This window comes from Octopus bimaculoides, chromosome 5 (genome assembly GCF_046866305.1).
Source record: "Octopus bimaculoides isolate indiv1 chromosome 5, ASM4686630v1, whole genome shotgun sequence".
Classification (NCBI taxonomy): domain Eukaryota; kingdom Metazoa; phylum Mollusca; class Cephalopoda; order Octopoda; family Octopodidae; genus Octopus; species Octopus bimaculoides.
The window spans coordinates 112,895,498-112,921,974 of NC_142932.1; the positions used below are offsets into that span (position 1 = coordinate 112,895,498).

At 35.8% G+C, this 26,477-nt stretch overlaps 1 protein-coding gene across 1 annotated transcript in view; it reads left to right on the forward strand.

The window, feature by feature from the left end:
* The window catches only part of LOC106868403 (uncharacterized), a 49,025-nt gene that overhangs the window by 6,144 nt on the left and 16,404 nt on the right, over positions 1 to 26,477 (forward strand). Inside the window, exons 2-6 of the mRNA XM_089352977.1 lie at positions 9,735 to 9,768; positions 12,413 to 12,537; positions 22,317 to 22,388; positions 23,230 to 23,290; positions 25,882 to 26,039. Of these exons, the coding sequence (XP_089209103.1) occupies positions 9,735 to 9,768; positions 12,413 to 12,537; positions 22,317 to 22,388; positions 23,230 to 23,290; positions 25,882 to 26,039 (450 nt within the window). The remainder of the gene's footprint in view (positions 1 to 9,734; positions 9,769 to 12,412; positions 12,538 to 22,316; positions 22,389 to 23,229; positions 23,291 to 25,881; positions 26,040 to 26,477) is intronic.

Genomic DNA, 26,477 nt, shown 5'->3' on the forward strand with positions numbered 1-26,477 from the left:
TGCATCAGTTCCCAGCTGTTGTGCCTAGAGTACAGACATGAAGTGTGCACTCGTTGGATTTTCATTTTCACCAAATACATCAAGCAGAGATATTGCATCAAGTTTAGCCAAGTACTCAAGCTTAAAATCATTCAGAAGGCTCAGCAGGCCTTTGGCGATGATGCCATGAGTAAAACTCAGTTCAAGGAGAGGTACAGCCACAGCAAACATGGTTGCAACTCAGTAGAAAGTGAGGCATGCTCAGGCAGGCTATCCACAAGATGAAACAAGGAACCGATCGAGAACATTTGGAGAATAGTCATGAAAGTCCATTGTGTAACAATCCAGGAAAGTGGGAATAAGCACAGGATCAATGATTTCCATTTTAATAGAAGATTTGTGTATGTGGAGAGTGTCAGTGAAATTCACATCCAAGGTGGAGGAGTGCAGTAGAAGTAATTCTGCATGGAAATCACTGAAGGCACACTGGACTATGCAAACCATGACCAAGATTTCAAGAAGACCATCATCACTGGTGATGAAACAAGGAATTATGGTCTCTGTTTGATGCATTTGGTCATCTTGTATAAAAACGAAAATCCAATGAGCATGCATTACATATCTGTGTGTTTTAGGAATAACAGCTGGGAACTAATGCAGCCTACTGGTGTGAAAATTTTCATGCATGCACAGGAAGGTTGGTGTCACCACCCAGCCAAAGGATTTTTCCCATGTGGCATTAGTTTGGACAGAAAAAAACAAAGTCAAATACTTTTTGAACACACCTTTTATAACCGACCGTATGTATAGTGTACATAGATACAAGCAAGAAGTTCAAACAATACTCAGTGCTTGGGTAAGAGAGATATTTAGAGTAATTGCACCTCACATTTAGTTATATGAATTTCATATCTCTGTACATCAGACAGGATATGAAGTGTAAGTGGTTGTTCAAACTACAAAGGTAAGTGCGTGGGCAGAGAATGAATCAGTAGATAGCTGGTGGGAAAAGCAAGAGTTAAAAAAAGGTAGGGAAAAGAGAGAAAATCGTTCATTTCCAACAGTTGTTAAGTAGGAGGTGAAGAGGATGTTATTATGATTTATATGCTGGTTGACCTTTGGAATTAGACTGAAATTTGATGATAGACTTATAAGATTGCAAGTTATGTGGTCAAAAGCTCACACTTAACTCTGAACATATGCATTTCAAGGAAATTTTGAAATGCCATATGTTTGAGGTAGTTTGCTTTTTACAACTGTCTACAGAATGTACTGTTGTTTACATGAGATACACCTTCATGAAATTAGAAATTTCTTTGTGTAATAACTGTGTTTGTTAAGGGCTGGTTATGTAGATCAGATTGTGGATTGTTTATGGGGTATAGGGATTTATATTTCAGGTATTTATTATAAGGGTTGAAAGTGCTGCCTGATACTGAAACATGTGTAACAATTGAAATAAAAGATTATCAAGTTATGCTTATGTTCTTTTCTCATATATATATATATATATATATATATATATATATATATATATATATATATATATATATATATATATATATATATATATATATATATATATATATATATATATATATATATATATATATATATATATATATATATATATATATATATATATATATATATATATATATATATATATATATATATATATATATATATATGTATGTATGTATAAAGAATATGAGGAGTTTAGTTCACTGGTGATCTAAATGAATAGGTACACTGAGTAAGTGCTATAATTGGTTATCTGTAAGGTTCCAAGTTCACAGCTGAGGCTGCAGCTAGGGATCTGTTTTAGGTTTCCATGCTAGTAGGTATATATTAGAGAAAAAGGACAACAAAGACTAAGGCAGGAGGAGTATCACAAGTCATTTATAATAATTTAATTAGGGTAAGGTTTATTTGAAGTCTTACAGCTGTTTCTGGGATATCCCAAATGATAGGCTAGCATGTCCGTACACTGGGTATTCCATCATCAGAGACAAGGTAAGTATGCCAAAGTGCTGCCTGGATTTATCTGGGATTATACCTAAGGGCCTATACCTTCACGGAAGTATGGACCAACTTCCTCTGGAAAATGATGACCTGTGAACTTTATTCTCCTGTCTGTATTTGTCTATCTACTTTTTATCTTTATTCTTCTATCTTATTCCTTATAATCTGTGAATTTCCTTGTCTAGAACTTTCATACATACTCACCTTGTCTCTGGTGATGAAATACCCAGTGTATGGACTTAATAGATTATCATAAATGACTTGAGATACTCACCCTGCCTTGGTTTTTGTTGTCCTTTTCTTCTAATATATGTATGTATGTATGTATGTATGTATGTATGTATGTATGTATGTGTGTGTGTGTGTGTGTGTGTGTGTGTGTGTGTGTGTGTGTGCAAAAATGTTGAATTAGATTCATCCTTTAATTTGGATATTGCATCGAAATGATCAGAGGTCATTATAGTAAAGTATTTTCAATGGATCAGTTTTTAGCTCTTTTTTAAATCGATATATATATATATATATATATATATATATATATATATATATGTATATACACATATATATATGTATATATATATATATGTATATACACATATATATAAATATATATATATATATATATATATATATATATATATATATATATATATACATATATACATATATATATATATATATATATATATATATATATATCTGTATATGCATCATCATCATCATCGTCGTTTAACGTCCGCTTTCCATGCTAGCATGGGTTGGACGATTTGACTGAGGACTGGTGAACCAGATGGCTACACCAGGCTCCAATCTGATTTGGCAGAGTTTCTACAGCTGGATGCCCTTCCTAATGCCAACCACTCCGAGAGTGTAGTGGGTGCTTTTACGTGCCACTGGCACGAAGGCCAGTCAGGCGGTACTGGCAACGGCATATTTAGAATAATAAGGTAGTCAGAATGTTGGATGATTATATATATTTTTTATTTATTAACATCTTATTTACATTTGTAGTGCTTTCTTTCATTATCGGATTTATCAAAAAATGATTCAAATTTAGATTTCTTGGCCTTTTTATATATATAAAGAATTTTCTGTGGTTTGCCAACATACTGTTCCATTTATTAACACATACAATCCTGAAATGACCAATATTTTCCATGTTATATACTCAAACCTACCAATATTCTTACAGAGCCCCAAAATGAGAAAAGTGATAGACAAAAGCTACCTGCAAAATAGTAAAGGCCAGGAAAAACACCTTTAAAAACAACTTACAAAATTCACATCAAAGAATGAAACAGAATTCTCCGTAAAGGAATGTGGAGACAGAAGATGTGGAATATGCAATAACAACAATAACCACAAATATATAGACAGGGACACCCACATAAAATTTAAGAGTGAATTCTTATTCAAAATAAATGCAAACATGAACTGCAAGATGCAAAACCTCATATACTGCATTACTAGCCTCAAATGCAAGGAGAATTATATTGGTGAAGCCAGTAATTCTCTTTGCCAACACTCAAGTGTCCACAGACAACATCTCTGTCAAGAAGAGCTATGGAAAATTCCACTGAGCAAACATTTGGAAATATGTGGAGAAGGAAAATTCAAAATCTTCCCCTTCTACAAATGCTCAAGGAATGAACCAAACTTCCAAAAACAATGGAGCTACACTTCATAAAGAAGTTCGCTCCAGAATTAAATGCTTGAAAAAAATGAAACAGTTGGAAATATGTGAAGGAAAATTCAAAGTTCCGAAAGACAACAGAATTTTACTTCACAAAAAACATCCTCAACAAAAATTAACATAACTATATATTTTTATGAAATTCTACCTATGAGAATTCTATATGAATTTGATTGTATAATTGTTAAAGATGATCTCAAACCATTGCTAAAACCTTTTTTACCACTTTGTTGTTGGACCTTGCATAACACTCCAGATTCCAAAATTCTATAAATGCAGCTGCTTTCCCTCTTATGAACTTGGTTCTTTTTCTCCTTTAGAAAATTCTAGGTTGGAGCTTTAGAATATATTCAAAACAAAACAGCCAACCAGAAATAGATGAATTTGGAAATATAATTGTGACAGCATTGTGTATAGCTTTTCTTAAAATTCCTTTTTGCAGTCTGAAGGACAAATACTCGGGCAGACCAAAACTTTCCAAATTTATTTCATCACAGAGATGAATCTTTAATTATATTAATTAATTATTTAAAAAAAAATCATGATGTGTACTTATGTATGTGTGCACAAATATGAACATATATATATAGACGTCTTTGAGTGTGTGTGTGTGTGTGTATGTGATTATGTGTGTATGTGTATATGTATATATATATATGTTGTTGTACTTGAGGATGGTCATATTGCCAGTTTAGCCAATATATATATATATATATATATATATATATATATATATATATATATATATATATATATATATATATATATATGTATATATATGTATATGTATATTTGGTGTGTGGGTGTATAGTGAACCGAAAAATCACTTTTTCGAAAACATCTAGAATTTCATTAAAAAATTTGACCACATCCATACTACTATTCTTTAATGAACACAAAAGAGCAAGGACCTGGAAATGCAATTATAATTTTTATTGAAGTAAGTCAAAACCATTTGGTTTTTCAATTAAAATCTTACTCTTTTACTTGTTTCAGTCATTTAACTGTGGCCATGCAGGAGCACCACCATTAGTCGAGTAAATCGACCCCAGGACTCATTCATTGTAAGCCTAGTATTTATTCTAGTGGTCTCTTTTGCCGAACTGCTAAGTTACGGGGACGTAAACACACCAGCATCGGTTGTCAAGCGATGTTGGGGGACAAACACAGACACACAAACATATACACACACATACATACATACATACATACATACATACATACATACATACATACATACATATATATATATATATATATATATATATATATATATATATATATATATATATATATATATACATATATACAATGGGCTTCTTTCAGTTTCCATCTACCAAATCCACTCACAAGGCTTTGGTCGGCCTGAGGCTATAGTAGAAGACACTTGCCCAAGGTGCCACACAGTGGAACTGAACCCGGAACCATGTGGTTCGTAAGCAAACTACTTACCACACAGCCACTCTTATGCCTATGACCAATTCAAATACAAAAATTCTTTTTCTTTCTCTTCTTTTTCCTTCCATCACCTTAAACGGCCACTAAGTACTAAACAAACAAGTCTGACGAAACAGAACCACAGCTCTTTACCTCACCCTTTTTCTCAATAAAAAATTTTCTTCTTTCTTCTCCCTTGCTTGGCAAACCCCATAAAATTCTATATATATATAAAAAGGCCAAGAAATCTAAATTTAAACCATTTTTTGATAAATCCAATGATGGAAGAAAGTGTTAAAAATGTAAATAAGATGTAAATAAAAAAAAAAAATGTATAATCATCCAGGATCCACTCTGATTTGGCGTGGTTTTCTATGGCTGGATGCCCTTCCTAACCCCAACCACTCCAAGAGTGTAATGGGTACTTTTACATGCCACCAGCACAGGTACCATTTGCCAGAATCTGCCACGACTACAATTTCACTTGGCTTGATGGGTCTTCTTCTCAAGCACAGCATAATGTCAAAGGTCGTGGTCATTTGTCATTGCCTCTGTGAGGCCCAGACGCTTGAAATACTTTTCACATTCCGCTGGCATCAGCCACCTTACTTCCATGAGGCCTAACACTCAAAAGGTGTCTTTACCCAGCCTATTCTTATTCTTGTAGCTACGCTCTCAGAGCATCCACCTCCACAACTAACTTGGTCACCTAGATAATTGAAGTTATCTACAACCTCTAGCTTTCCCATCTGGCAGTTGATGAGGTCTATTTTTTGTAAATTTTCTGTTTTTATTGAATGTGTGCATCTTCTACACACAATAACTATTTTCCCAATTAACCTTCGTCTGATATTGTTGTACCTATTATGTTTCCATAGCTTGCACTGGGTACATTTTATAAAGTTTCTGCCAATGCCTTTCCTACAGATCAAGCAGGGACATCTACCAGTGGGATTTGTGATTTGTCTCTTCTCCTATTTACTAAGACTTTGGTTTTTGCTAGATTAACTCCGAGGCCCTTTGCTTCTAGACCTTGCCTCCATGCATGTTTCTAACCTAGATCCAAGGCTCCGTCATTGGAATTTCAACATCAACAGCAGGCTATGTATGTATGTATGTATGTATGTGCACAAATTTGTATGTATTGTTTTCTGTATGTCCACTCATGCATATATTTGCATATGTAAGTATGCATGTACGGAGTGAAAGAGAGGGGGAAACATTGTTGGCTGGTGTCTTCAACTGTGGCTGTGGATTGGCCAATGTTTTGTGATTGAAATTTAGTAGACAATATTTGAAAGCAGTGTGTCTCAATAAAATGCACTCACTGGTTAGTCACAGGGTAGATACCCAGCTATAAATAAATAAATGTGCAACAGGAGAATATATGACTCAGAGGACAATAAAGTCAGTTAGTGTTCTTTATATGTGTATATCAGAAAACAAATAACTGTGACAAGTAGAAATGTTGTGAGACCCATCTAAACTATACCAACATGAAAAAGTAGACATAAAACAATGAAGTCCTGATAACATGCAGATATATCTGTGGGTGTTTATCTCTGTGTGTTGTTGTAGTATTTGAATTAGATGAAATACTTCTGAACTACTTCATCATTATCTCAGTAGATACAAATAGCATTGCCCTCCATGTAATAAATAATTGATTTACAAACACCTACCTAACAGTTAATTTGTTATTGCTATTACTATTTAACTCCAAGCGATCCTTCAATTGGCAGACCTAGGAAGTACCTTTGATCTACACATAAAGCAAATATTAACACAGGAAGCTCACTTCTGTAGGTCTTCCTCAATTTTCTGTTACTATACAACAATAACTCAACCTCTAACATTAGAACACCTTCATCTATAGCCTTCGCTTAGTTGCAGGCTTTTCAAGTTTGGAATATCAACTGATATGTTCTATCAGGTCATCCCATAAGTTCTGTCCAATTTTACCTTTTTTAAAATTGAATGAAATTTAATAGTATTTTAGAATGTCTAATGGAATTAAAATTTTTATTTATGAATTTGTGTACATTTAAACTAATTAAATATTATTTTACAGAATAATAGAATTAAAATTTCTTTGATTAAAACCCTTTCTAATATGGAAGTATCCAAGGAACATTTAAGGCACATAATGCTTTATGAGTACAAAAAAGGAAACTCTGCTGCCGAAGCGACTCAACCTCACACTACAAAGATCACATCACAGAAGATTGAAGAGCTTGGTTGGGAAAAAATTCCCCATCCACCTTATTCTCCTGACCTTGCTCCTTCAGACTACCATTTGTTTCGTAGTTTACAGAATCATTTGGGGGACATAACTTTTGCAAGCCAGGAGGAGGTCGAAACTGACATTTCAGAGTTCTTCACTTTGAAACCGAAAAAGTTTTACATTGATGGGATTAAAAAGCTTGTAAGTAGATGGAAGGAAGTCATAGATAATCAGGGAAAGTACATTGATGCTTAAATTTCAATTAAATATAACATTTGATCACTTGTTTTCTTTATTCAAAATTTGGACAGAATTTATAGGATGATCTGATAATTAGTTGTCAAGGCATTTGAGAGATGTGTTGACCCTAATCTTTGAGGTGAACTTTAAAACTGAAATGGCTTATCTCAATTGAATTGTACACTTAAATAGGCCCTGAATTGATAAAGCCTTCAAGTGTTTGAGAACAATAAGTGATCTGCATGACAAACATTTACTCTTTATTTATATGAAGTAAAAATTTTCTTTTTGTATATTTATAGATTGAAACAGTACACTTTATATTGGTAGTATATAAAGTTGTTGTTGTTGGCACTCCGTCGCTTATGACGTTGAGGGTTCCAGTTGATCCGATCAATGGAACAGCCTGCTTGTGAAATTAACGTGCAAGTGGCTGAGCACTCCACAGGCACGTATACCCTTAACGTAGTTCTCGGGGATATTCAGCGTGACACAGTGTGACAAGGCTGACCCTTTGAATTACAGGCACAACAGAAACCGGAAGAAAGAGTGAGAGAAAGTTGTGGTGGAAGAGTACAGCAGGGTTCGCCACTATCCCCTGCCGGAGCCTCGTGGAGCTTTAGGTGTTTTCGCTCAATAAACACTCACAACGCCCGGTCTGGGAATCGAAACTACGATCCTATGACCGTGAGTCCACTGCCCTAACCACTGGGCCATTGTGCCTCCACAGTATATAAAGTACATAAGGATAAAAAGTCACAAAATAGCACTAAATAGGAATCAGCAGGCTTATGTAGTCTTCCCGTAATATTTTTGATTATCATGCCAGCAAGCTGGCAGAAACATTAGCATGCTAGGTGAAATGCTTAGTGGTATTTCATCTGTCTTTACGTTCTGAGTTCAAATTCCGCCGAGGTCAGCTTTGCCTTTCATCCTTTCGGGGTCGATAAATTAAGTACCACTTGTGTACTGGGGTCCATCTAATTGACTGTCCTCCTCCCCCAAAATTTTGGGCCTTGTACCTAGATTAGAAAAGAATATTTTTGATTATCAGTTACTTGTGAGTACCTCTGGTTCTATGTCCCAAAACCATGAGCTTTAAATAGTTCATATTTAAATTATAACCCACAAACAATTACAACTTAGAATTAGAACCGTTTTGTAAGAAGTTGTACTCCAAAAACCAGTTTAATATGTCAGCAAATGAAGGGCTAAAATGGGATCTTCTACGTAGTCACTCAAGCTGCTAGAAATAGCAGCCAAATCTGTCAAAGGCTACATTAAATAATGTGGTATTTAAAAAAAATATAGGGAGGTCACAACTGGAAAAATCTTTGATTTTAGGTTTACTCATACAGGGTTGACTTGGGTTAAACAATGAAGACAAAAACAGTACCCACTAAATGAAAAAGTGAATTGTAGTATTAAAACCCTCTAAATTTTCAATTATTTTCACAATTAGTTAAAACACACAGAGGCTATTTAGTTAGGTATCTGTTCACAAGAGAATACAATACATATCTTTTACTCTTTTACTTGTTTCAGTCATTTGACTGTGGCCATACTGGAGCACTGCGTTTAGTTGAGCAAATCGACCCCAGGACTTATTCTTTGTAAGCCTAGTACTTATTCTATCGGTCTCTTTTGCCGAACTGCTAAGTCACACACCAGCATGAGAAAGGATGATAGAGATGAAATGTCAGAGCATATTCTCAAGGTACAAGAGAATGGGGTCAGATAATTGAGCATGGTTGGATGGGTAGATTTGCAAGAGTGAGAATGTAAGTGACAGAAAGTTAGAAATGGAGTCAAAGATGAATGTATTGGATAGGGAACACATGTGAATGAATATGTTCACATGTATTCATGTATATCCATGTAAAATCAATTCATCAAACAAATTTGCAGATCTGAAAAGTTACATTCCTTTACATTAAAAGATAAATTTAACCAAAGGAATAGAGATTGATAAAATAAGTACTCTACTGAGGACGAAGATCAATATCATCTATTAAAACCATTGAGAGTGATGCTCCAGAATATTTGCCCTTCTATGATAGAAATTAGTACAAGAATAAAGGAATATTATATTAATTTTTTTCTATTTTTTTTTTTCTATTCTTCTTTTTGGAATAGGACTTTTCCAAGAAAGAAAAGACAGATCATACTGGTAAGTACTGAAAATTGTAAAGGTGAAACTAAAATAATTCTAAAATTGTAAAATCTCAAGAAGAGATCAGAGTAGTAACTACCATAAATCCTCGAGTATAGTTCGCCCTCGAGTATAGTCCACCCTGTACCTCTGAAAAACCTAAACCTTGTGTATAATATGCACCCCTTCTCTATCTTGGGTCAAGGAGGTCTATATAACATCCTTGGTTTGTAAACATATATACGATAACGTCCTTTATTATTATTGTATATATAACATAATGCAAATGTGTAGCTTTTTTGTGCACTTTGTTTGCAGAAAATAGAGAAATAACAGTAATAACGTCAGTGAAAAATAAATATTAAGTAAATTGCCTTTACATATTTTTCACTATCAGTTACAAGCCCGACATCACAAAATGCGTCTGAATAAACATTGCCGGACAGCAAATAGAGACTCGGACATTGCTTAGAAAATACTTTTCATTTTTAACCTCGTATATAGTACGCACTAGGGATTTTGACCTTCAAATTTTGGGGAAAAAATGCGGATTATATTCAAGGATTTACAGTATACTAACAAGTAAAGTCGATCGCCACATCAAAGTGGCTGTTCTATGTTATTACTAGTTTAACCCCAGACAGATCTTCTACCAGCTGGTTATGTGTGATGTTGCACTCTTTATATACAATATATATTGTTAGCAGGGTGAGTGAACCCCTACCATCCTCTAGCAGACAACAGGACTATATATTGCTGGCTGGAGCAGACCCTGGCTATCGATCTGGTGCTTGTGACTGAGGATAAGCTAACCAGCTTGAAACTGAGTCAGTCTCACAATCCTGTTGTCTGCTACAGGATGGTAAGGGTTCGCTTCTCCTGCTAGCAATATATATTGTATATAAAAGTTGCAGTATCGCACTGATAACCAGCTGCCAGAAGACCGGCCTAGGGTTAAACTTGTAGTAACATGGAACAACTACTTTAATGCAGTAATTGACTTTACTTGTTAGTATAATTACTATTCTGATCTCTTTTTGAGATTTTACAACTAGCTATTTTGCTTATTGCAAATCAGTGACTGATGATTGCTTTGTTTACAATACATTGCTGGCTGGAGCAGACCCCGACTATCACTGTGGTGACGAGGTGCTCATGACTGGGGATAAGCTAACCAGCTTGAAACTGAGTCAGTCTCATGATCCTGTTGTCTGCTAGAGTATGGTAGGAGTTCACTCCCCCTGCTTGCAATCTATATATTGTATATAAAGCATGCAGTGTCACACCAATAACCAACTGATGGAAGATCTGCCTGGGTTTAAACTAGTAGTAACAGGGAACAGCCACTTTGATTTGGCAATTGACTTTACTTAATTCTAAAATTATTTCATTGAAATATTTTAATGTTGATGTATGTCACATTATGAAACTGAAATATCTTTATATTTGGATACTCTAAATTTGAGATGCATTTCATTTATTTACCAGTAAATTAGGTTCTGTAACTGACTGACTGAATAACTTTCTATTTCAAATAAATAGCCCTGAACCAGTTTTAGCCCATGTAAAGTATCTCAGGCCCCGAAAGTACACATGTATGTTGAATAGATCTAGTATTAGCTTCAATGTTGAGTATTCCAAGGATTTGTTCAAAGAAACTATTTATTCAACAATAAAGTAAATGACTGTGTATTCCACAGACACTCATCCTTTTAACCATGTAATCCTTAGGTAGACATTTTATGTGTATGTGCATGCATGTAGTGTGTGTGTGTGTGCGAGAGAGAGAGAGAGAAAGAGAGAGAGAGAAAGAGAGAGAGAGAGAGAGAGAAGGTTGGCCCTTTGTTATAAGTACAATCCATTCAATAAACTTCCACGTTGTTTTTGTCCACTCAATTCCACTCAAGCAGTCTTGAGTAGACGAAAGGTTATCATAGAAGACTGTGGTGACATGCAGTGAGACTGAACCTAGCATTTCATGATTCTGAAACAAGTTTCTTAATCACACACAATATTTACATTCACATAAACATACATATATTATAAATACAGGTATGGAGTAATATCAATTAATCAACTTAGAATTCAAATAAATTTTGATGTGGTTTGGAATGGTCATTACATCAATAATAATGAACACATGCACTGGTTCAATATAACTTCTTTATTGTTAGTCAACTGGTTAAATATCTAACCAACTAACTAACTGATCATTTATTTAATGTTGTTTCTTTGTCAAAGTCCTTTTGTCACTATTCACAAACACATCAATGACATGCCCTCTCTCTTCAAGGACTGCCTTGAGGACTGTGTGAGAATTAGTCTTATGCTTGTGTGTATGTATGCTTGCCTGTACATATGTAGATGTATGATTGCTTACAAGAGAATGGAAAGGGCGAAAAGACTTTGACAAACAAACAATCGATTGATTGTTTAACCAACACATTAAATAAACAATTGGTTAGATAGTTAGTTAGATATTTAACCTATTGACTAACAGCAAAGAATTGATATTGAACCAATGGGTGTGTTTATTATTATTAACTTAATGACCCTCCCAAGACACAAGAAGTTTTGATTCAACACACAAATTCACAACAAGAATCTTGCAAACCAAAAATAAAAGTGAAGTAATTCTAATAAATTGTGCTTAAATTTTTAGGATTGTTGCTGAAGACTCTCTACCAGAACTCTAATGTGGCAATCATAGTCAGTCAAATACCTGAAGGAGTGGCATATATCCAAGTTTCTTTGACTAAATCTATTTCCTTTGCAAACGTTTCTGTGGTAAGAATTTAAATATTTTTGTAGTTAAAACATTTTCTTTAATGTAAAAATCAGTCCCCATTTTCATAAATCATGTCTTTTATATCAAATAAGATGAACTTAAACCAAAACCTTGTGAGTGGATTTTGCAGATGAAAACTGAAAGAAGCTTGTCATATACATGTATATATCTATGCATATTTCTTTGTGTTTGTGCTGTGCTTGTTTCCCACTGTACAACTATTGTTGGTTTGTTTAAATCCTAGTAACTTAGCAACTCAGCAAAAAGACTGATGGAATAAGCTAAGCACCAGGCTTAAAAAATAAGTACTGGGAATGATTTGTTTGACAAAACCCTTCAAGGCTGTGCCCCAGCATGGCTGCATTCCAATGAGTGAAGCAAGTAAAAGATAAAAGATATATAAGGTATACTGGTTTCAAATTTTGACACTAGGTCAGTGAAATTAGGTTATGGGGTAGGTCAATTAGATTGACCCCAGTGTTTGACTGGTACTTATATTATTGACCCAGATGAAAGGCAAAGCTGATGTCAACAGAATTTGAACTCAGAACATAAAGATGGATGAAATGCCACTAAGCATTTTGTCCAGCGCCGCTGGACTGGCTCCTGTGCAGGTGGCATGTAAAATACACCATTTGAGAGTGGCTGTTGCCAGTACTGCCTGACTGGCCCTCGTGCCGGTGGCACGTAAAAGCACCCACTACACTCTCGGAGTGGTTGGCGTTAGGAAGGGCATCCAGCTGTAGAAACTCTGCCAAATCAGATTGGAGCCTGGTGTAGCCATCTGGTTCGCCAGTCCTCAGTCAAATCGTCCAACCCATGCTAGCATGGAAAGCGGACGTTAAACGATGATGATGATGATGATGATAATGAAGTTTATTTTTTATACCAACTACATGCAAATGAATGTGAATAACTTTTATAACCTCTTGCTGATATATAAATAAGAATGACTATACATCAGAAACAATAATAGAAATTTCTTGGCTGCTGTTGTTTACCCTCAGGTCATCTTTCATTAAGCAGATACATAAACCAAAAATATTCCCTCCATGACCAACCTCTCTTATTGTATATCTTGGTGTATATTGTTTAAGTTATTCTTTCTATTTCAAGATGGTAGGATGTGATTTGATGAAAATTTCTAGTAGCTTGAGTGACCATGTTAATGCCTCTTTGTTGATTTAGTTCTTCATTCATTATATTTGCTCCCTTAACGTTTACCCCCATCTCTTACCATACCTCACTTTTCCCATACACTCTTACAACCTCTACCCACCTACTTCCTTATTCACTTCTGTCCTCACTCACTTCTGTTCACCAAATATCTTGAGGGTACACTGACATTTCATCACAACTATTTTATGTTCCTTTCCAAATTTCTTTCTGCTTACCTTCAGTTACTCTCCTGTAATGTGAACAGCCATGTAGCTTCACTACAGCAAGAAATCTATTCCAGTCCTTTCTTTCATACTTTAATCTCTTATCCTCTAGCATAAAGCTGTCTTCTCAACTGTAGCCTCTCTCCTTCAAAGGGGATCAGTCTTACAAATTACATGCCAGCCTCACTGCTGCTGGTGCCATGTAAAAACACCCAATACACTCTGTAAAGTGGTTGGCATTAGAAAGGGCATCCAGCCATAGAAACCATGCCAAAGATGACATTGGAACACAATGCAGTCCTTGAATTCATCATATCCTGTCAAACTTCCTGTAAGGATGGAGGATGTTGAAAGATGATGAAGAATACCATAATATGATACAGGACTGATACTACAGGCTAGATGGGTTCTAGACAACAGTGTAATTTATCGTAACAATCAAAAAAAAAAAAAAAAAAGCAAAAACAAATCCTTGTAGAATTATTATGAGTGAGTTACATCTTTCTATGATGAAGAACCCAACCTATTAATGAATTAAGTATCAGTTCAAAGAACTGGAGTTAATATGATATATGATTAACTAAAACCACCAAACAACATTGCTTCAATATGACCACAATCCAAAAACAGAAAGCAGTAAAAATACATGGAAACTAGAAAAACACTGCAATGCCATAGACAGTTTGTTTAAGACTCATATGTTTGATGGATTTCTTTGATCCTTTTAGTATTTGACAACAGCCATTATTTGAAAATCCTAGCAATAGGATGTAGAAAGACATAAAAATGCAAAGCTATGAAACTGAATATTTCTGGCATGTAATCTAATGTATTTATTATCCTTTCAATAAATATTACACAGACAGGAAATAAATAACTGTTACAATTCACCAACTTTAAGAGACTGTCATTTTTATTTGATCGTAAGAGCAAGGACATTGTTTACAAAGATACTGTAGTGACATGTTGACAAATCAATTCTTTGCCAGTCTATCCTATCTATTATTCTACAGTTTTACTATTTTTAGACTTTCTCCCCAATGCATGGCCGGCCACTTAAAACATTTGCTGTGATTTTACTCTCTAAATTACTTTATAAGCATTCCATTAGTACCACGAGTATTATATAATCTTTTGATTTAATTTTCTTGTTAAAAGTTTTCCCTATTTTTAGAAGTCATTTGTATTGTTATTCACATCATAAAATGGCCTCGGAAATAACCACATGATAGTAACAGTATCGTCCATGATGTAAAAAAACTCAAACATTTTTTCTAAAAAAATTAATGAAAAAACACACAAAAAATACAGACAATGATAAACTTCAAGTAAATAGTGTTTTTTAGGTGAAACTGTTTACTGGAGGAAAAAAGAAAGATCTAATTGAATTGGAAATATTAATTTGACTGGAAAATGAAAAACAAACATGAAATTTAGTGACAACAAGAACATTACATTATGTTTGACAAAGAGTGTGAGTAAAAGGAGCACACTGACTTTAGCTACCTCAAAGAAAAGAAGAAAGAATGGATAAGGTGCATCACAAATGACAGGACACCCTGTCCCCAAAAATTTATCCAAGAAAGGTGAAGAGACCAGGGATAGACCTCTGATTTAGAAAATAAAAAAGCAGAGCTTCCATTATTCCCTTGTAAGAAGATTTGGCAGAAACTTTGGTCAAGAAATGGCAAGACATGTGATCCATCAACTGGGCTGGGGATATAGAAGAACGTGTCTTGTCTTTAAGACCAAGAATTAACTGAGGGCTCAGATAAATCTGGTGAACCACATGTCAACTCACAGACTGGTACCATAGTAAATGGATCTCAAGAACACAAAGATCATGGCCAGATATTAGCATGAATGTTGACTCCTGGCCTGTGCCACTTTTGTGTAACAGTGTTGACTTATAGTGAATGTGGAATCGACCAGTTGTGCTCATTACATGTGGTCAGTGGGGGGAGAGTGGGTGTACGAATCTCCAGGTCCTGATGACTTTCAATGATAACACTGGGTTATCCTGGAGCCATACTCTACGAAGTCAGCCAGTTTGGCAGAACAGCACAGAAGGGCAAATTGCTACATATGTGATAGCTAGGCCACATGTGTAGGTTTCCTGTATAGAAGAATAGAGAAAACACAGAGAGAGAGAGAGAGAGAGAGAGAGAGAGAGAGAGAGAGAGAGAGAGAGAGAGAGAGAGAGAGAGAGAGAGACAGACAGACAGAGAGATTAAGTGTGTGCATAAGAGAGAGAGAACGAGAGAGAGAGAGAGAGAGAGAGAGAGAGAGAGAGGGAGAGAGAGAGATAAAGAGAGAGTAAAAGAGAGATTGTGTTAGAGAGAGATTGTGTTAGAGAGAGATTGTGTTAGAGGGAGATTGTGTTAGAGAGAGATTGTGTTAGAGAGAGATTGTGTTAGAGGGAGATTGTGTTAGAGAGAGATTGTGTTAGAGAGAGATTGTGTTAGAGGGAGATTGTGTTAGAGAGAGATTGTGTTAGAGAGAGATTGTGTTAGAGAGAGATTGTGTTAGAGGGAGATTGTGTTAGAGAGAGATTGTGTTAGAGAGAGATTGTGTTAGAGAGAGATTGTGTTAGAGAGAGATTGTGTTAGAGGGAGATTGTGTTAGAGAGAGATTGTGTTAGAGAGAGATTGTGTTAGAGGGAGATTGTGTTAGAGAGAGATTGTGTTAGAGAGAGATTGTGTTAGAGAGAGATTGTGTTAGAAAGAGATTGTGTTAGAGAGAGATTGTGTTAGAGAGAGATTGTGTTAGAGAGAGATTGTGTTAGAGAGAGATTGTGTTAGAGGGAGATTGTGTTAGAGAGAGATTGTGTTAGAGAGAGATTGTGTTAGAGAGAGATTGTGTTAGAGAGAGATTGTGTTAGAGAGAGATTGTGTTAGAGAGAGATTGTGTTAGAGAGAGATTGTGTTAGAGAGAGATTGTGTTAGAGGGAGATTGTGTTAGAGGGAGATTGTGTTAGAGGGAGATTGTGTTAGAGAGAGTGATTGTGTTAGAGAGAGATTGTGTTAGAGAGAGATTGTGTTAGAGAGAGATTGTGTTAGAGAGAGATTGTGTTAGAGAGAGATTGTGTTAGAGGGAGATTGTGTTAGAGAGAGATTGTGTTAGAGGGAGATTGCGTTAGAGAGAGATTGTGTATAAGAGACAGCGAGGGGAATATGAGAAAGGTGCACAAACAACAGCAGCACTATAGGTAAATATTTGGATTTTTAGAGTACCACTAGTTGTAGCTTCGGTCATAGACAGAGAAGAAGCAAATGAAATTAGAGAGAGATTGTGTTAGAGAGAGATTGTTTTAGAGAGAGATTGTGTCAGAGGGAGATTGTGTTAGAGAGAGATTGTGTTAGAGAGAGATTGTGTTAGAGAGAGATTGTGTGAGAGAAAGATTGTGTTAGAGAGAGATTGTGTTAGAGAGAGATTGTGTTAGAGAGAGATTGTGTTAGAGAGAGATTGTGTTAGAGAGAGATTGTGTTAGAGAGAGATTGTGTTAGAGAGAGATTGTGTTAGAGAGAGATTGTGTTAGAGGGAGATTGTGTTAGAGAGAGATTGTGTTAGAGAGAGATTGTGTTAGAGAGAGATTGTGTTAGAGAGAGATTGTGTTAGAGAGAGATTGTGTTAGAGAGAGATTGTGTTAGAGAGAGATTGTGTTAGAGAGAGATTGTGTTAGAGGGAGATTGTGTTAGAGAGAGATTGTGTTAGAGAGAGAGATTGTGTTAGAGAGAGATTGTGTTAGAGAGAGATTGTGTTAGAGAGAGATTGTGTTAGAGAGAGATTGTGTTAGAGAGAGATTGTGTTAGAGGGAGATTGTGTTAGAGAGAGATTGTGTTAGAGAGAGATTGTGTTAGAGAGAGATTGTGTTAGAGAGAGATTGTGTTAGAGGGAGATTGTGTTAGAGAGAGATTGTGTTAGAGAGAGATTGTGTTAGAGAGAGATTGTGTTAGAGAGAGATTGTGTTAGAGAGAGATTGTGTTAGAGAGAGATTGTGTTAGAGAGAGATTGTGTTAGAGAGAGATTGTGTTAGAGGGAGATTGTGTTAGAGAGAGATTGTGTTAGAGAGAGATTGTGTTAGAGAGAGATTGTGTTAGAGAGAGATTGTGTTAGAGGGAGATTGTGTTAGAGAGAGATTGTGTTAGAGAGAGATTGTGTTAGAGAGAGATTGTGTTAGAGAGAGATTGTGTTAGAGAGAGATTGTGTTAGAGAGAGATTGTGTTAGAGAGAGATTGTGTTAGAGAGAGATTGTGTTAGAGGGAGATTGTGTTAGAGAGAGATTGTGTTAGAGAGAGATTGTGTTAGAGAGAGATTGTGTTAGAGAGAGATTGTGTTAGAGAGAGATTGTGTTAGAGAGAGATTGTGTTAGAGAGAGATTGTGTTAGAGAGAGATTGTGTTAGAGAGAGATTGTGTTAGAGAGAGATTGTGTTAGAGAGAGATTGTGTTAGAGGGAGATTGTGTTAGAGAGAGATTGTGTTAGAGAGAGAGATTGTGTTAGAGAGAGATTGTGTTAGAGAGAGATTGTGTTAGAGAGAGATTGTGTTAGAGAGAGATTGTGTTAGAGAGAGATTGTGTTAGAGGGAGATTGTGTTAGAGAGAGATTGTGTTAGAGAGAGATTGTGTTAGAGAGAGATTGTGTTAGAGAGAGATTGTGTTAGAGGGAGATTGTGTTAGAGAGAGATTGTGTTAGAGAGAGATTGTGTTAGAGAGAGATTGTGTTAGAGAGAGATTGTGTTAGAGAGAGATTGTGTTAGAGAGAGATTGTGTTAGAGAGAGATTGTGTTAGAGAGAGATTGTGTTAGAGGGAGATTGTGTTAGAGAGAGATTGTGTTAGAGAGAGATTGTGTTAGAGAGAGATTGTGTTAGAGAGAGATTGTGTTAGAGGGAGATTGTGTTAGAGAGAGATTGTGTTAGAGAGAGATTGTGTTAGAGAGAGATTGTGTTAGAGAGAGATTGTGTTAGAGAGAGATTGTGTTAGAGAGAGATTGTGTTAGAGAGAGATTGTGTTAGAGAGAGATTGTGTTAGAGGGAGATTGTGTTAGAGAGAGATTGTGTTAGAGAGAGATTGTGTTAGAGAGAGATTGTGTTAGAGAGAGATTGTGTTAGAGAGAGATTGTGTTAGAGAGAGATTGTGTTAGAGAGAGATTGTGTTAGAGGGAGATTGTGTTAGAGAGAGATTGTGTTAGAGAGAGAATGTGTTAGAGAGAGATTGTGTTAGAGGGAGATTGTGTATAAGAGACAGCGAGGGGAATATGAGAAAGGTGCACAAACAACAGCAGCACTATAGGTAAATATTTGGATTTTTAGAGTACCACTAGTTGTAGCTTCGGTCATAGACAGAGAAGAAGCAAATGAAATTGCCTCATCTTCATTGGCATCATTGCCAGACAATGACTCAGAAGCTGAGGAATCCTTTCTTTTATTACATAACTGAGCTGAAGTTCAATACATGAGCTCTGAGGGTGAAAACTTCTGCTGTTAGGGCAACAGTACCAGACAAAATGCTCTGTGTTATTTAATCACATCCCTCCCTGCTTTAAGTTGAGCTTAAGTTCTGCTGAGGTTGATTTTGAATTCCATTATTCCAGGTCTAATAAGATATGTGTTGATATTAGCTAAAAATCTGAGTAATAGTTGGGTCCAGCTTTGCATGCAATTTCTAATAAGTTGATTGTAAGATTGACTATTTGTCCTTTCTGATTTTTATCTTGAATTCTCTTTATCCTCAATCTGTTACTGTTCTACAAATACATGATCTTTTTTTGCATAGATTTTAAAATTTCATTTTTTATTCATAGTTATTTTACTACTTCCACCACCACCACCACCACCACCACCACCACCACCACACCACCACCACCACACCACCACCACCACACCACCACCACCAGGTTAACAGGATCTCAAAAGTCGAAAGACTGCATCATGCTCTAATGTCTACTCTGGTATGGTTCCTATTGCTGGATGCAATTCCTAATGCCAACCATTTTATACTGTTTATGCTTATATTTACTAAACTTAACAGTGTTTGAACTGTGAGATGATTTTTTTTTTGTCTTTAATTTACTAATTACTAATATCATCATAATTTAATAATTGCAGCATATCCTTTTCTGCTTGATTAGACTGCTACTGGTCACCATTTAATTTTTATCTGAATGCTCACATACTGATTCACCTTTTAATTATAATGAGATCAGTTTTTATCAATAAATCATAAATTTAAAAATAAAGTAAATTTCACCATAAACATTTTTGCTATAGGAAAATTCACCTTAAGTGATTTCACTTTAACCCTTAGAACCCAAACTGCCATATATTCCCGATGTATCTTAACCCTTAGAACCCAAGGCCATATATTCTCGAAATGCCAGTGTCTTCATTTTGCACTATACAAATAGCCACTTGAGCCACTTAGCAACCAATCAGTGAGTGTGTTATTTTGGGTCTTCGGATTCCTTATTTCATGCTTGAATTTTTCCCAGAATGTCTTCAAGCTGTGTCAGTGCTGAAGAAGCACTAGCTCAGATTCTTGGTGATGATGAGGAGGATTTAGATGAGTCTGATTACGGTAACGAAAGTGATTTTGAAGAATTGCCCAGCAATTCTGATAGTGATCAAGGTGAATTTGTACATAATGTAGACAATGCTACAGTGCTTACTCAAATGCCCCAGGCTAATAGGAGGGGGTGGCCATATGGCAGAGGCTTGATGGCAGTAGTAAACATGAATATTCCTGCTCCCTGGAGACGAGATATTGCTGGTTTTACCACAAGACAGTTTAGTCCTAACCATCCCACAGACCCAAAGGATATTCCACCTCATATAAATAGAGAAAATGGTCCCCTAGCTTTCCTCACCCTGTTCGGGGATGATGCGCTTTGGGGCATTTTGGTTAGAGAAAGTAATAAGAACGCCACATATGTCAACGCTGCTAAGCCCAATAATTATGCTGCAAAAAATTGGTATGACATGACAGTAAAAGAGATGAAGGCCTTCTTTGGTTGTAGAGCTGCCACAGAGATGTTAGTTCATAAGGATAGGTATGAACAGTACTAGCGTACAAAAGGCAGCTTTTTGACATCAACTCTAGGATTTGGGCAGGTCATGGTAAGGAACAGGTTTTTAGCTATATGGTCAATGTTACACTGTGTTGATGAGGATGATCCTAATGTAAATAAGAAAGACAAAATCCATAAGTCACAGCCAGTTATTGGTTATATCTTGCCAAGGTTTCAAAAACATTTTGTGCCTGAATATGAGAGATTTTCAGATGAAGGCACAATTCTGGCCAAAAACCTTATCCATAAAGACAAACCCATCCATTGGGGCTTGAAGACATTCTTACTAACAGACAGTGCAAATGTTTACATTGTGAATGTTGAAGTGTATTCTGAAAGGAGACCAGATGCCTGAGCAGTTGATAATTTGGGTGTCACAGGGACTCTCGTAGTGCGAATGATGGAGGGGTATCAGGCCCAGAACTATTCACTATTCATGGACAGATTTTATACATCAGTTTAGCTTGCAGAAGGTCTTCATAGGCCCAGAAAAAAACTGTTCCCTGATCGTCATTTCCTTGAGAATGTGATCACTCTTGCTTGCCATCAATCCTCCATAGAATGCTATGATTAGTCTTCTACTGGCCACATTGCCCACTTGGTATAGAACTGTATGCACCTGACAATATTCCTGATATCAAGTGATGAATCTTAGGACTTTATCTCCATCAAAGAGATGACTGTGTGAAGTCATTCCTGATAAACAGTAGTAGGAATCTCTGCAGAGGTCACAGTTCCATGCATGCTATGATGTACTGAATCCCTCTGTATAGAGGGTGTTGTGAGTTGATAGACTTTCTAACCAGTGGAATGTAAATTTCCCATAAGAAATAAGCAGATATTCCAAACGATAATAAAAATTATTTCTTTTATTTGCCACCAGGGCGATGGATGATGGGACATTACAAGATCAAATTTACAAAAATTATAGAAATATATACAGAACTGGTTATGTGTACACCCCCCCACACACAAACACACAAACACACACACACACACACACACACACACACACACACACACACACAGAGGCATGGTAAACAATAGTATAAAAAGGAAATATTTCATAATTTGGGCACAAGAGTAGGTTGGATATAATAAGTTAAACAGATCTCATTAATTAGGACCAGTTTAATTACTTTATTTTTTTTTCACCAATTCAAAAGATGGGAAAAACCAAATTGACTCCAGCAAAGGCTGCAGAGTTATGTGAGAAGAGTAATAGCACTGTTTAACATACATAATATGAGGAGTCCATGCATTAATGATGTTTATCTTTTAGAATTAAAGTGAGAAATGAAGTAACCATATTTCTCTTTTTGTTTTCACAGTCACCAAATCATGAAGCCACAGTTCAAGTCAATTCATCTAAACTGAAACCTTCACAAAAATACGATGTAAAGGTAATATTTCATATTGTTTTATTCTTTTATTCGTTTCAGTAAATTGACTGTGGCCATACTGGAGCACCACCTTTAGTCGAACAAATCAACCCCAGGACTTATTCTTTGTAAGCCTAGTACTTATTCTATCAGTCTATTTTGCCGAATCGCTAAGTTACAAGGGACGTAAATACACCAACATCAGTTGTGTCAAGCGATGGTGATGGCGACAAACACAGACACACACACACACACACACACACACACACACACACACACATGTATATGATGGGCTTCTTTCAGTTTCTATCTACTAAATCCAATCACAAGGCTTTGTTCAGTCCAAGGTTATAATAGAAGGCATTTGCCCAAGGTGGCATGCAGTGGGACTGAACCCAGAACCATGTGGTTGGGAAGCAAGCCACTTACCACACAGCCACTCCTGCACCTATCTATTTAAGCTTCTCAATACCCTACATGAAGCCACCTCCCTCTTTACGACACCCTCATTTGGTTAATGGTGGTCGGCAGGATCCTTTTCTTTGTTTTGTGAGATACACAGTGACCTCACTAGTGCTGGTGCCACAAAAATAACAGCCAGTACTTTCTGCAAAGTTATTAGCATTAGGAAGAGCATCCAGCCACCGAAACTATGCCAATGCAGACATTTTAACTTGATGCGGTTCTCCAGTTCATTGGATCTCATCAAATCGTCCATCCTATGTCAGCATGAAAAACATACATTAAATAATGATGATGATAATGATGACAACAATGATGATGATGATATGTCCTGAAATTAACTAATAAATCTATCATACTCATTGAATTTTATTGTTTGTTTCTTTTTCTATCATTATAGATACTTTTGGGAAAAATCTTTAATACAGGAACTATTTATTGTTTTCCATCAGCTGTTCAAAGTAAGTGATAACCTCTTATTAAATTTCATAAGATAGCGAGATGGTGTGAGGGCGGTTGCTATGGCATTGAGGTAATCCAGTGTTTTAAATCCAGGGACAAAACCTGGATTTAAAACACTGGATGATGATGATGATGATGATGATAATTTGATGTATTTTTGAATGATTGCATTTATGCATAATCATTGTAGCCATTAAAAACATACATGCACTGTCCTATTCATTGACGTGGAGAATGAGGCTGTAGACTGTACAACCAACAAATTTGATGAAGATACAGGCTGAAGTGCTGAAACCGCTACTTAGGGAAGGGCCGTTCCTAGAATTCTGCTGAAACATTACAAGCAGAAGAGAACAGTAAGCCAGAGCACAAATGGTCCCAAAATGTCTTAGTGTTCTATCTCTTCTTATGTAATGGCTCCCATCCTGTGTGCTTATTTTTGTTTTTTATATTGCTACATATCTTCATGTTTTCAGTCTATTATTTTTTTATGTTGTGTTATCTTTTTGTCTCTTTTCAGTTTACTTATTAATCTATTTTGTGTGTGTGTGTGTGTACTCCATGTTTTGTAATCTTTCTTGTTTAACATGTTTTGTATTTATGAGATGAAGCCTCTGTGAGCAATAAAAAAAACATGTATCAATATTATTGTTACTAGCTGACCACATGCTGTCAATAATGATGACTAATTGTAATATTTGATATACAAATAAGTTACAAAATATGGTACATAATAATCACACAGACAGACATTCACATTCTTCCCTTGTACACACACACACATACACACATATACTCACACAGAATTGAAACACTGATTTTTTTTAAACCCCTTCCTTCCTTATTCATTTATCACCCCTTCCTTTCTCTCACTGCTATTACTTTCTCCCACTCACTCTCAGTCAGGGCTATTACTCTCACTACTTCTCCTTCACTGAATTACTAATTTTCTCTCCTCCTCCACATCCGGTATGCTTCTGGACACACACACACACACACACACACACACACACACATATATATATATATATATATATATATGTATATATACACACAAATATACAAAAACACTACACTCATTAGTATATTAGGAGATTGTAAAGTTGGCTAATTGGCTGTATTCTTTTACTCTTTTACTCTTTTTCAGCACCCCTTTGTAATATATTGGGTTGATAAGAAAGTAATTTTGGTTTTTTAGTCTGAAGTAAAAGTCATCTTTTTCATACAAACAATGAACTTTAATCAATTATATATTTTCCATTGTGTTTGATGACCTTTTGGCCATCTTTCTGGCAACTTCATAATTCAGCGCTCATAGAACTTCTGGTCCTTATCAGTCAAAAACTGAAGCAAGTGTGATTTCATGTCATCATCATTATTGAAAGCTTTAGTATTCAAAGAATTTTGCAAACTTTAAAATAAACGGTAACCTGATGGTGCAAGATCAGGGCTATATGGTGGATGTGACACTTCCGAACCAAGCTCCAATAATTTTTCACGAGTTAGCAAAGATATGTATGTGTGGTCTAGGGTTATTATGGTGAAACATGATTCCTTTACGGTTTGCCAGTTATGGCTGTTTTTCTTTGATTGCTTCTTCCAGTTTCATTAGTTGTTGACAGTAAACATCTGAATTGGTTGTTTGGTTCCTTGGAAGCAGCTCAAAACACACAATGCCTTTGTAATCCCACCAAATTGACAGCATAACCTATTTTTGATGCAATTCAGCTTTCGATATGGTTTGTGCTGGTTCATTACACTTGAATCATGATCGTTTTCAGTTGATGTTTTTCATCACCAGTGATGATTCGTTTAAAAAACAGGTCAATTTCATTGCGTTTGAGATGCATATAGCAAATATTGATTTGTTGTGTTAAGCAGTTAAGCAAATCTCTTTCAATTTATGTGGAACCCAATATCAAGCTTTTTAACAAGTCCAAGATATTTTAAGTAATCTTCAATTGTTGCGTGTGATATATCTAACCTTTCTATATTCTCTCGCACAGTTATATGACAATCAGATTCAGTTCAGTCACCATCAACTTCAGTAGGGTGACCAGAATGTTGGTCATCTTTGAGTGAAAAATCTCCAGAACAGAATTTTTTAAACCATTACTGACATGTGCGTTCTGTTAAGTAATCAACATCATAAACTTTACATATCTCTTTGAGAGTCTCAGCAGCTTTCTTGCCTTTATGGAAATAAAAAAGCAAAATATGGCAAAAACGTTCATTTATGCACTCCATGTTAAAATTGACTCTGAACTAACGGTTGTAAACAAAATTACGTGCAATTTACTACTGAAATAGGCTAGAAGTAATGGCTATCAAATGTCCAAAGGAAAAAACCATAACATTCATAAAAGTCATTCTAAAAAATTGTAATTGTATCTATTTGTGAAAAACGAAATTACTTTCTTGCCAACCCAATATAACGATGTTACAAAGATCAATATAATGGTTTGTGTACATCTTGCTTCTACAGAGATCTAAGTGATTGTTTCAACATGTGATCTCAGGTGAAGACACTGACAAACAAGTACAACTCAAAAATATTTAATATTCATGTATTTTTTTCTCTTTCTTTTAGTTCCCCCCAGAAATTTTTCAGTCACATGTAACAAAGTGGATGACTATGTAAATATTAATTTTACACATCTTAATGAAGAGACAAGACTATACACTGTATTTGTAACACTCCAAGGGGATCTTACATTAAAAATATTATGCAATGACTCAGTAAATTTGGTAAGTATGGTAATTTTCTGATAAGGGTTTCTTCTCATATGTAGGGTACAGTTTATCTTTTCAGCACAAGGATGGAATTGTAGAGAAGTGATAGATTTAGATGAATTAACCCCCAACATATTACTGTTCCTTTACCTTTTACTTGTCCCAGTCATTAGACTGTGGCCATGCTGGGGCACAGATTTGAAGAACTTTATTTGAATGAATCAACCCCAGTTCTTATTTTGTTTTAAAACCTGGTACTTATTCTGTCAGCCTCTATTGCCAAACCTCTAATTATAAGGATGCAAACGAACCAACACTGGTTGTCAAATGGTGGTGGGGAACAAAGGCACACACACACACACACACACACACACACACACACACAAGCACACACGTATATATACACACAAACATACGATAGGTTGGTGAGCTGGCAGAAACGTTAGCATGCCG